Source organism: Thamnophis sirtalis, unplaced genomic scaffold, assembly GCF_051295495.1.
Source record: "Thamnophis sirtalis isolate CommonGarterSnake01/CBP01778 unplaced genomic scaffold, rThaSir2_p1.2 scaffold_17, whole genome shotgun sequence".
Lineage (NCBI taxonomy): Eukaryota > Metazoa > Chordata > Lepidosauria > Squamata > Natricidae > Thamnophis > Thamnophis sirtalis.
This window is the reverse complement of record NW_028261397.1, coordinates 1,533,152-1,545,651: the sequence shown is the minus strand read 5'-3', so window position 1 is coordinate 1,545,651 and position 12,500 is coordinate 1,533,152. Positions and strand designations below refer to the sequence as shown.

Here is a 12,500-nt window from a genome sequence, read left to right as displayed (position 1 = left end):
CCCTCCCTTCTCCTCATTTCCCTTCCTTCCTTCCTTTCTTGTCTTCCATCCTCCTTTCCTTCCTCCCTCCCTCCTTCCTTTGCATCTCCCTTCCTTCTTTTCTTCCTTCCTTCCTTCCTTTCCTGCTTCCTTCCTGTCTTCCATCCTTCCTTCCTTCCTTCTTGTCTTCCATCCTCCTTTCCTTCGTCCCTCCCTCCTTCCTTCCTTCCTTCCTTCCTCATTTCCCTTCCTTCCTTTCCTTCCTCCCTCCTTCCTCCCTTCCTTCCTTCTTGTCTTCCTTCCTTCCTCCCTCCTCCCTCCTCATTTCCCTTCCTTCTTGTCCCTTCTTTTCTTTCTTTCTTCCTTTCCTCCTTCCTTCCTTCCCTCCCTCCCTCCCTCCCTCCCTCCCAAGCAATAGCATTTAGACTTATATCCCACTTCACAGTGCTTTTACAGCCCTCTCTCAGCAGTTTGCAGAGTCAGCCTATTGCCCCCAACAATCCGGGTCCTCGTTTGACCCACCTCGGAAGGATGGAAGGCTGAGTCAGCCTTGAGCCAGTCAGGATTGAACTGCTGGCAGTCAGCAGAATTAGCCTGCCCTACTGCATTCCAACCAATGCACCACTATGGCTCTTGGGGGGGGGGGCTTTGGGGGCTCCTGGTGCCCTCAGACCACTGAAGCCTTCTTTGGAGCTTCTTGAGTCGCCACCCCAGAGAAGAGAGGTCCACTTCTTCTCCAAAGCCCCAGAAAGCAGGACAAGAAGCAATGGGTGGAAACTAATCAAGGAGAGAAGCAACTTGGAATTAGGGAGGAATTTCCTGGCAGTGAGGACAATTAACCAGTGGAACTGCTTGCCTCCAGACGTTTTGGGTGCCCCATCCCTGGAGGCTTTCAGAAAGAGACTGGACAGCTACTTGTCTCCTACTTTGAGGAGAGGGTTGGGATAGATGACCTCCAAGGTCTCTTTCCATCCTACGATTCTACCTTCACCTATCTTAAAGCGTGCTGGCTGGGAAATTGTAGGTGGTGAAGTCGGAGGGAGATCCAAGCTGGGATGAAGGAGGAATTTCCAGACAGGGAGGACAATTAACCGGTAGAACAGCTTTCCTCCAGAAGCTGGAGGTCTTCAAGATAAGATTGTCTGGGATGGTAATAAGGACTCCTGCCTTGGGCAGAGGGATGGACTAGAAGAACTCCGAGGTCCCTCCCAGCCCTGTGAGGGAGGGAGGGGAGGGAGGGAAGAAGGAGGTGAGAGGGAAGAAGGAAGGAAAAAGCAGAAGGGAGAAGGAGATGGAAGAGAGGGAAGAAGGAAGGAAGAATGGAGAAAAGAGGAAGGAAGGAGATGGAAGAGGGGGAAGAAGGAAGGAGGAATGGAGGAAGGAAGAAAGGAAAGAAAAAAGAGAGGGAAGGATGAAAAGGGGAAGAAGAATGGAGAAAAGAGGAAGGAAATGAAGGGAGGGAAGGAAGAATGGAAAAAGGGGAAGGAAAGAAGAGAGGGAGGAAGGAAATGAGAGGGAAGAAGAAAGAAGAAGAAAGGAAGTAATGAAGGAAAAGCGAGGGAAGGAAGGAAGAATGAAGAAAGAGGAAGGAAGATGAAAAGGGGCAGAAGAAAGGAAGAATGGAGAAAAGGGGAAGGATATGAAGAGAGGGAAGAAGGAAGAAAGAATGGAGAAAAGGAAGGAAGGGAATGAGAGGGAGGGAAAAGGAAGAATGGAGAAAAGTGAAAAGGAAGGAAGGAAAGAAGACAGGGAAGAAGGAAGGAAGAATGGAAAAAAGAGGAAGGAAGGAGATGAAGAGAGGGAAGGAGAAAGGAGGAAAGGAAAGGCAGAAAGGAAAGAAAGAAGAGAGGGAAGGATGAAAACGGGAAGAAGCAAGAAAGAATGGAGAAAAGAGGAAGGAAAGAAGAGAGGGAGGAAGGAAATGAGAGGGAAGAAGGAAGGAAGAATGGAGAAAAGGTGAAGGAAGGAAATGAAGGGAGGGAAAAGGAAGGAAGAATGGAGAAAAGTGGAAGGAAGGAGATGAAGAGAGGGAAGGAGAAAAGAAGAAAGGAGAAAGGAAGAAAGGAAGGAAAGGAGAAGGAAGGAAGGAAGAATGGAGAAAAGTGAAAGGGAAGGAAGGAAAGAAGGCAGGGAAGAAAGAATGGAGAAAAGGAAAGGAAAGGAAAGAAGAGTGGGAGGGAGGGAAGAAGGAAAGAATGGGGAAAAGAGGAAGAGAAGAAGAGAGGGTGGGAAGAAGGAAGGAAAGAAAGAAGAGAAGGAGGGAGGACAATGGGTGAAAGCTCTCCAAGGCCTCTTGCCTTGGGCAAGGGGTTGGACTAGACAGCCTCCAAGGTCCCTTCCAGCTCGGGGGGGGGGGGGGGATTTCATGAGCCTCTGTCTGAATGGGGGGGGGAGGCCGTTGGGGGCCCCTCTCCCTCCACCCATGCCCTCTTTGCCCCCCTCCCTCCCTCCCTCCCAGGAGAAGGAGGCCCAGATCGCCACCTCCAGCCAGAAGCTCCAGGGCCTGGAGGCCGAACTGCAGGACCTCTCCTGCCAGGAGTCCAAGGACGAAGCCTCCCTCGCCAAAGTCCGCAAGCAGCTGCGCGACCTGGAGGCCAGAGCCAAAGACCAGGAGGAGGAGCTGGACGAGCAGGCGGGCACCATCCAGATGCTGGAGCAGGTAAAGCCCCGGGCGGGGCGCCTGGCCCTCCCTGTTGCGGCGGCTCTGGCTGTGCCGGTTTTCTGGGCGGGCCGGTTCCTCTCCTCTCCTGGCGCATTCCGGCCCTCCTGCCCCGGGAGGAGAAGACGCCGCTCGCTCGCTCGCTCGGGAGTTTGGGGTGCCAGGGAGGGGAGGAGGCCACTGCCCTGCCACCACCTCAGCCATGCAGGCCTTGGAAGCCATGGCAGCACGGAGGGTGAGTCCCGGACGAGGAAGGGGGAGGCTGTAGCTCAGGGCTGAAGGGGAGGGTCCCAGGGGCTCTCTGAGCCGGTGGGGGGGGGGGCTTTCATGACCCACCTAGGCAGCGGCATCAGAGTTAGGAAGGAGGGGGGCCTTCCTGGGAGGGGGAGGAGGAGGAAAAGGACCGTGTGATGTTCTTGGTGATCTCTGAGCTTCCTTGTTTTCCTGTAGATGTTTCATGACCCAACTAGGTAACATCATCAGTGCTAGAAGGGAGTGGGGTTGCTTCCTGTTTCTGTACAGGTTGCTTGTCCTGTCGGTGTTGTTCTTGGTGGTTCTTTGATTAGACAGAGAGAGAGAGAGATGATGGATGGATGGATGGATGGATGGATGGATGGATGGATGGATGGATGGATGGATGGATGGATGGATGGATGGAAGGAAGGAAGGAAGATAGATAGAGAGGCAGACAGACAGATGGATAGGTAAGTAGATGACTGATAGATAGGAGAGAGAGAGTTAGAGAGAGGATGGAAGATAGAGAGATTAGAGAGAGATTAGGAGAGAGAGAGTTAGAGAGAGAGGATGGATGGATGGAAGATAGAAAGAGATTAGATAAAGATTAGATAGGAGAGAGAGAGGATGGATGAATGGATGGAAGAGAGAGAGATGATGGATGGATGGAAGATAGATAGATAGATAGACAGACAGATGGATAGGTAGGTAGATGACTGATAGATAGATAGGAGAGAGAAAGTTAGAGACAGAGGATGGATGGATGGAAGATAGAGAGAGATTAGATAAAGATTAGATAGGAGAGAGAGAGAGGATGGATGGATGGATGGATGGAAGATAGACAGACAGATAGACAGATGGATAGGTAGGTAGATAGGTAGGTAGATGACTGACAGATAGGAGAGAGAGTTAGAGAGAGGATGGAAGATAGAGAGATTAGAGAGAGATTAGATAGGAGAGAGTTAGAGAGAGGATGGATGGAAGATAGAGAGAGAGGATGGATGGATGGAAGATACAGAGAGATTAAAGATTAGATAGGAGAGAGAGAGGATGGATGAATGGATGGAAGAGAGAGAGAGATGATGGATGGATGGTAGATAGACAGACAGATGGATAGGTAGGTAGATAAGTAGGTAGATGACTGATAGATAGGAGAGAGAGAGAGAGAGGATGGATGGATGGAAGATAGAGAGATATTCGGAGAGAGGGGGGGATGGATGGATGGAAGAGAGAGAGATTAGATAAAGATTAGATAGAAGAGAGAGAGGATGGATGAATGGATGGAAGAGAGAAGAGATGATGGATGGATGGATGGATGGATGGATGGATGGATGGAAGAGAGAGAGATGATGGATGGATGGATGGAAGATAGACAGACAGATGGATAGGTAGGTAGATGACTGATAGATTAGATAGATAGGAGAGAGAGTTAAAGAAGATGGATGGATGGAAGATAGAGATTCGGAGGGAGAGAGAGAAGGATGAAAGATAGAAAAAGAGAGAGATTAGATAGAGATTAGATAAGAGAGAGGGAGGATGGATGGATGAAAGGATGGGAGGGGGGGAGGGAGGGACATGGAGTCCTTGATGCTTGTTCAGCCTCCTTGTTTCCTCGCAGACATTTCATGACCCAACTAGGTAACATCATCAATGCTAGCGGGAAATGCGGTTGGTTCTTAGCTTCTCTTCTAGCTGCCCTGTCAGGGTGGGGGGGTGAGGGGTCCTGGGGGCTTCTGACTTTGGCCTTTGGGCTGTTTGGCAGTTCCTTAACTGGGACATTGTTTACTTCTTGTTTGTTGTTCTGTTGTTAATTTTGGAGTTAATCTCTGCTCCTCCAGGGGCTGATTGCTCTGTGTGTGTGTGTGTGTGTGTGTGTGTGTGTGTGTGTGTGTGTGTTTGTGTGTGTGTGTTGGTCTTTAGCTCACATTTTTGGCTTGTAGCTAACCCCCCTCCCAGCCCATTGATCCAGTGGTTCCCTTCCCAGGACCCCCAGGCAGCCCCATTGGGGGTTCTTTGCCCACCGAGCTGGCTTCCGCCTGGCAGCTGCTTCCAGATGTTGCCCGTGCCCGCAGGGAGGGGGTGTGTGGAGTGCAGGAGCTGGCAGAGCGAAGCGGATGGATGCCAAAGCCGCAGCCGCCCACCGGTTCTCAGAGGAAGGGGGCTGGGGTATTGACGTGGGGGGGGGGAGAGGCCGTATGTTTCAGCTGGGGCGTTTGGGAGGAGTGGGCAGGAGAGGGGACCTGGGGGTCCCAACAGATCACGGAGTGGCTGAGAACAAAAGCCGAGGAGGGGGCTCAGTCGGGCAGCTTTCTTGGAGGGGGGGGCAGGGTCTTCTGAAGGGTGGGCCTGGGGCCTGGATGATTCCATTTATTTATTGTCTGCCTGTCTGTCTGCTTATCTGTCCGTCCATGCAGCCATCCACACCTGTCTCTGTTTGTGTGTGTGTGTGTGTCTGTGTCTGTGTCTGTATATGTGTATCCACACACACACACACATTCTGTCTCTATCTAACTCCATCCATCCATCTATCCATATCTGTCTGTCCCTTCCTATCTACGTCTCTGTATGTGTGTGTTTGTGTATAAACACACATACGTATAACTATCTATCATTGTCTCTATCTCCATCCATCCATCCATCCATCTATGTCTGTCTATCTTGTGTTCTTATATCTGTCTCTCTGTCTATCTATCAACTTCTCTTTCTGTCTGTCTATCTATCTATCCATCCATCCATCCATCCATCCATCCATCTATCATCTACCTACCTACCTACCTACCTACATACATACATACATACATACCTTTCATCTATCTATCATCTATCTACCTACCTACCTACCTATCTATCTCCTATCTATCTATCATCCATCTATCTATCCATCTATCTATCCATCCATCCATCCATCCACCCACCCACCCACTTACCTACCTACCTACCTACCTACCTACCTCCTATCTATCTCCTATCTATCTATCTATCTATCTATCTATCTATCTATCTATCTATCTATCTATCTATCTATCTATCATCCATCCATCCATCCATCCATCCATCCATCTATCATCTACCTACCTACCTACCTACCTACCTACATACATACATACCTATGAAGAGCCAAGGTGGCGCAGTGGTTAAATGCAGCACTGCAGGCTACTGCTAGATCAGCAGGTCAGCGGTTCAAATCTCACCGGCTCAGGGTTGACTCAGCCTTCCATCCTTCCGAGGTGGGTAAAATGAGGACCCAGATTGTTGGGGGCAATATGCTGACTCTCTGTAAACCGCTTAGAGAGACCTGAAGGCCTATGAAGCCGTATATAAGTCTACTGCTATTGCTATCATCCATCTATCTATCATCTATCTATCTACCTACCTACCTATCTATCTATCTCCTATCTATCTATCATCCATCCATCCATCCATATATCATCTACCTACCTACCTACCTACCTATTTATCTCCTATCTATCTCCTATCTATCTATCTATCTTTCTATCTATCTATCATCCATCCATCCACCCAAAGAGATGGAGACCCTGACAAAAGGAAAGGATAAGGCAGATGGGTGGATGGATGGACGGACGGACGGACGGATGGATGGATGGATGGATGGTGAATGGATGGATGGATAGATGATGGATGCGTAGATGATAGAAGATAAATGGATAGATATGACGACAGAAAATTGATATGGATGGATGGATGGATGGATGGATGGATGGATGGATGGATGGATGGATACGCAGGCAGGCAGAGAGATAAATTTATAGTTGGAAAATAAATAAAGATGGATGGATGGATGGATACATAGATGATGGATGGATGGATGGATGGATGGATGGATGGATGGATGGATGGATGGATGGATGGATGGATGGATGGATAAAAAGTTGGATGGTTGCTTGGATGGATGGTGGATGGATGGATGCGTAGATGATAGAAGATAAATGGATAGATATGACGACAGAAAATTGATATGGATGGATGGATGGATGGATGGATGGATGGATGGATGGATGGATACGCAGGCAGGCAGAGAGATAAATCTATAGGTGGAAAATAGATATGGATGGATAAAAGTTGGCTGGTTGCTTGGATGGATAGATGCATAGATGATGGATGGAAGATGATAGATAGAAAATTGAGATGGATGGATGGAAGGAAAATGGGCTGGAGACAGACAAATAAGGACACATAGACAAATAGAGTAGATGAATAAAATTGTAATTTGAGAATTATTTTGTGTGGCTACCTGTTTTGTTCAGTTGGGAAGCTGGCCAAACCTTTGAAGTTTCTTCAAGGCCATCTTCTTTTTATCTATCCCCTCTTCTGCCTAGGGAGAAAGAGATGAAACCGGGGGGTGGGGGGCTGTCCCTCTTCCCCCACGACCCATGTTTTATCTTCAACACATTGGCTGTTTTACTTTAGACTGAGCAATCGTAGAAGGAGGGCAATTGCATGGCTGACTGGGGAATTCTGGGAGTTGAAGTCCAACAGCCTTAAATGCACCTTTCCCCACGCTGGGGTCCCCCTGCTCTCTTTGAGGAAGCCCCCCCCCCTCTCACCAACTCTTCCCCCCCCTACCACCAGGCCAAACTCCGACTGGAGATGGAGATGGAGAGGCTGCGACAGACGCACTCCAAGGAAGTGGAGAGCCGCGACGAGGAAGTGGAGGAGATCCGCCAGTCGTGTCAGAAGAAGGTGAGCCAGGTGGCCAGATGTGGGGGGTGGGGTCTCTGGAAGCGGGTCCTCCAGAGTCAGGTGCATCCTGGTTTGCCAGGCATTGCTCATGAACATGGCTATCATGGTTAGGAGCCTAGAAATTACAGCAGTCTTGTCAACCTGGCTCATTGTCCAATGGGTGGACTTCAACTTTGCTGGCTGGGGGATTCTGGGAGTTGAAGTCCCCAAGTCTTAAAGAGGTTAAGTTTGGATGGCTGGGGGATTCTGGGAGTTGAAGTCCCCAAGTCTTAAAGTGGTTTGGATGGCTGGGGGATTCTGGGAGTTGAAGTCCCCAAGTCTTAAAGTGGTTAAGTTTGGATGGCTGGGGGACTCTGGGAGTTGAAGTCCCCAAGTCTTAAAGAGGTTAAGTTTGGATGGCTGGGGGATTCTGGGAGTTGAAGTCCCCAAGTCTTAAAGTGGTTAAGTTTGGATGGCTGGGGGATTCTGGGAATTGAAGTCCCCAAGTCTTAAAGTGGTTTGGATGGCTGGGGGATTCTGGGAGTTGAAGTCCCCAAGTCTTAAAGGTGGTTAAGTTTGGGTGGCTGGGGGATTCTGGGAGTTGAAGTCCCCAAGTCTTAAAATTGGTTAAGTTTGGATGGCTGGGGGATTCTGGGAGTTGAAGTCCCCAAGCCTTAAAGTGGTTACGTTTGGATGGCTGGAGGGATTCTGGGAGTTGAAGTCCCCAAGCCTTAAAGTGGTTAAGTTTGGATGGCTGGGGGATTCTGGGAGTTGAAGTCCCCAAATCTTAAAGTGGTTAAGTTTGGATGGCTGGGGGATTCTGGGAGTTGAAGTCCCCAAGTCTTAAAGTGGTTAAGTTTGGATGGCTGGGGGATTCTGGGAGTTGAAGTCCCCAAGTCTTAAAAGTGGTTAAGTTTGGATGGCTGGGGGATTCTGGGAGTTGAAGTCCCCAAGTCTTAAAGTGGTTAAGTTTGGATGGCTGGGGAATTCTGGGAGTTGAAGTCCCCAAGTCTTAAAGTGGTTAAGTTTGGATGGCTGGGGGATTCTGGGAGTTGAAGTCCCCAAGTCTTAAAAGTGGTTAAGTTTGGATGGCTGGGGGATTCTGGGAGTTGAAGTCCCCAAGTCTTAAAGTGGTTAAGTTTGGATGGCTGGGGGATTCTGGGAATTGAAGTCCCCAAGTCTTAAAGTGGTTTGGATGGCTGGGGAATTCTGGGAGTTGAAGTCCCCAAGTCTTAAAGTGGTTAAGTTTGGATGGCTGGGGGACTCTGGGAGTTGAAGTCCCCAAGTCTTAAAAGTGGTTAAGTTTGGATGGCTGGGGGATTCTGGGAGTTGAAGTCCCCAAGTCTTAAAGTGGTTAAGTTTGGGTGGCTGGGGGATTCTGGGAGTTGAAGTCCCCAAGTCTTAAAGTGGTTAAGTTTGGGTGGCTGGGGGATTCTGGGAGTTGAAGTCCCCAAGTCTTAAAAGTGGTTAAGTTTTGCTGGCTGGGGGATTCTGGGAGTTGAAGTCCCCAAGTCTTAAAGTGGTTAAGTTTGGGTGGCTGGGGGATTCTGGGAGTTGAAGTCCATCCATCGGAAAGCGTCCCAAGTTGGCATACACAGAGGTAGCAAATTCCAGAAGACCAGTTTTCGGGATGGGAGCAGTGCCAAGGCGTGGTGGGCAGTGCCAACCGGAAGAAGGGCAGAGGGGCGGGGCATCCTTTTCCCACGGAGACACTTCCTGCTTAAATAAATAAACAATTAAACAAGCAGGATAACAGAGCTGGAAGGGACCTCGGAGGTCTTCTAGTCCAACCCCCCACCACCCTGCTTAGGCAAGTTTATCCCTTCTGGCTTCGTTTACCCGAGCAGGCCTCAATCTGCATTTAGAGCAGTTTTTGCAAAGTTTGGAATACGATACTTCAGAACTCCCAAGGATCATGGACTTTTTAAATATATATATATATATATAGATAGATAGATAGATAGATAGATAGATAGATAGATAGATAGATAGATAGATAGATAGATAGATGATAGATAGATGATATAGATAGATAGATAGATAGATAGATAGATAGATAGATGATAGATGATAGATAGATGATTAGATAGATAGATAGATAGATAGATAGATAGATGATAGATGATATAGATAGATAGATATATAGATATATAGATATATAGATATATAGATATATAGATATATAGATATATAGATATATAGATATATAGATATATAGATATATAGATATATAGATATATAGATATATAGATATATAGATATATAGATATATAGATATATAGATATATAGATATACACACACACACATACATACATACATTTTTTAATTTTATTTTATTTTATTGTTTTGTTGTTTTTATTTTACTTTTTTATTATTTAATTTCATTGTTTTTATTCTTTTAATTTTGTTGTTTGAATTTTTATTTTATTTTATTCTTTTGTTTATTTCATAAATTTATGAGGTTTATTTATTTACTTATTTAAATTTCATTCCTTTTTTCATTTTTTTCTATTGTTTCTTTCATAATTTTACACTTTATGTATATTTTATTATCATTTTATTTTTATTCTTTGTTTCATAAATTTATGTTTATTTATTTGTTTGTTTTAATTTCATTTCATTCCTTTTTTTTTCATTTTCATTTCGTTCTATTGTTTCTTTCATAATTTTTGTGGCATTTTACTTTATTATTATTTTATTGTTTTTATTTTATTTCTATTGTTTATATTTTTTTATTGCTTTTATTACCCTAACCTCCTTATCCATGGCTGGCTGTGGAATTCTGGGAGTTGAAGTCCAGGAGTCTTAAACTTCCCAAGGTTGGACAAACTTATTATCCCATACAGAAAATTCTCCTCTTATGAGCACTATTGGTTTCCCCAAATTTCTGTTGCTAAGCGAGACAACGAAGTCAGTTTCGCCCCATTTTATGACCTCTCTTCCCGCTGTCCTGAACAAGCATATCATTGCAGCGGTTAAGCTGGTAACCCCGTTGTTAAGTGAATCCGGCATCCTCACCGATGGTCGCAAAACCCCCTTGGGACACTACGACCGTCATAAAGATGAGTCCGTTGCCAGGCGCCTTGATCTTTTGATCATCTGACCCTGGGGCGAGCGGCAACGGTGGTTAAGTGTAAACATACTAAGATGTTGCGACTCAGCAGAAGCTTGCTGTGAGTTGTTTCGGGATGCAGGATAATGAGCAGCTGTTGCTCCTTAGGGTCTTCTCCTGCAGATAAAAGACGGATGGTGCCACGCCTTAGTTGCAGAAGTCAACGTTCGTCGTTTGTTTGTTCGTGAGTTCAGTTCCGTTCCTGTTCGAGTTAGTGATTCAAAGAGGCACTTGGATAAGTGGTTTGCTTTCTGTAAACCTGGTTTGCTGTTAAGAGTTTTGTTTTTGCATTTGCTGTGTAACTTTTTGCCAGAGACTTTATCTGTGTTTATTTTGGGGCTCGCAGCCAGCTTGAGCCGGGACTGATAAAGATATTTCCTTTGAAGTTCTGTCTGGCTGTCGTTTGTGAACGAGCGAAGAGGGGGGGTCAGAACACTTTCTTTTCAAGGCTACTGGACGTTCCAGCAGTCACTAAATGAATCGTCGTGAGTCGAGGACTAATTGTGCGATAGACACAGCTCTCCAGTCTCGCAGGGAGAGAACACCCACAACTTCCCTTGCTGTTGTTGTGTGTAGGAAGGCTGGGCTTGGTTGTCACATAGGCAATTTTTCGGCCTCACCCAGGATGAGTCCTCTGTCACCTGGAAGTGACTCCTTCCAGATGATGAAACTTCATACCTTTTCCTGAGCAATTAATTCCCCAAATATTTCCTCCAGACATACAACCAGTCCTTGCAAACACAGCCACAAGGGAGACAATTCCCGCCAAGTTGTTCAGTGAGTCGCCCCCGTTTTTACGATCTTATTCGATATGATCGTTAAGCGAATCATTGCGGCCGTTAAGCGAATCATTGCGGCCGTTAAGCGAATATTGTGGTCGTTAAGCGAATCATTGCGGTCGTTAAGCGAATCATTGCGGTCGTTAAGCGAATCATTGTGGTCATTAAGTGAATCATTGCAGTCATTAAGCATCTCATGCAGTCGTTAAATGAACCCAGCCTCCTCCTTCACTTAGCTCATTCGGAAGGTCGCCAAAGGGGAAATCGCGGGACACTGCAACCGTCATAAAAATGTGTCCGTTGCCGAGTGCCTAGATGTTGATCGCATGACCCTGGGTCGCAAGTGTGAGGAACGGTCATAAGTCAGTTTTTTTCTGTAACTTTGAACGGTCACTAAATGAACTGTTGTATGTCGAGGGCTCTCTGGGTTTCGCATTTTGCATTTTTACCGTCTGTTGGCCTGTTGCCAAGTGTCTGAATTTAGATCATGTGATCGTGGGGGAAGGCAAGACAGTTGTAAGTGCGAGGACTGGCCGTAAGTCACTTTTGTCAGTGCCGTTGTAACTACATACGGTCGCTAAATGAAAACAGTTGTAAGTCAAGAACTACCTGTCCTCTTCTGAACCCGTCCCTAGCTCCATTGGGCCTTCTGGATTTCTTTTAAGGATTAGAATACCAGAATATCAGAGATTACCATATTTTTTGGAATATTAGATGCACTGGAGTATAAGACGCACCAAGGTTTTGAAGAGGCAATTTTTTTTAAAAAGTAGGTAGGTAGATAGAGGGATAGAGAGAGAGGGAGAGAAATAGAGAGGGAGAGAAATACAGTAGGTAGGTAGGGAGAGAGTAGGTAGGTAATTAGATGTTTCCAGGTGTTTTTATCCATGTGCTGGAGAAGGAAATCGCTGACAATCTGCAGCACCTAAGACTCTGTTTCTGCTGGCACAGCACTTGATCAATGTAATTCTCATCAATCACTCTAACTAAAGAGCTTTCCGAAAGGGGGAAAAAAAGTTTTTGCACTTTGCAAACCTTCCCAAAACGGCCCGTTTT

At 46.5% G+C, this 12,500-nt stretch overlaps 1 protein-coding gene across 1 annotated transcript in view; it reads left to right on the top strand.

Moving 5' to 3' along the window:
* The window catches only part of MYO18A (myosin XVIIIA), an 84,815-nt gene that overhangs the window by 52,003 nt on the left and 20,312 nt on the right, over positions 1 to 12,500 (top strand). The window contains 2 exon segments of the mRNA XM_087702898.1: positions 2,438 to 2,638; positions 7,463 to 7,679. Coding sequence (XP_087559024.1) covers positions 2,438 to 2,638; positions 7,463 to 7,679 — 418 coding nt within the window.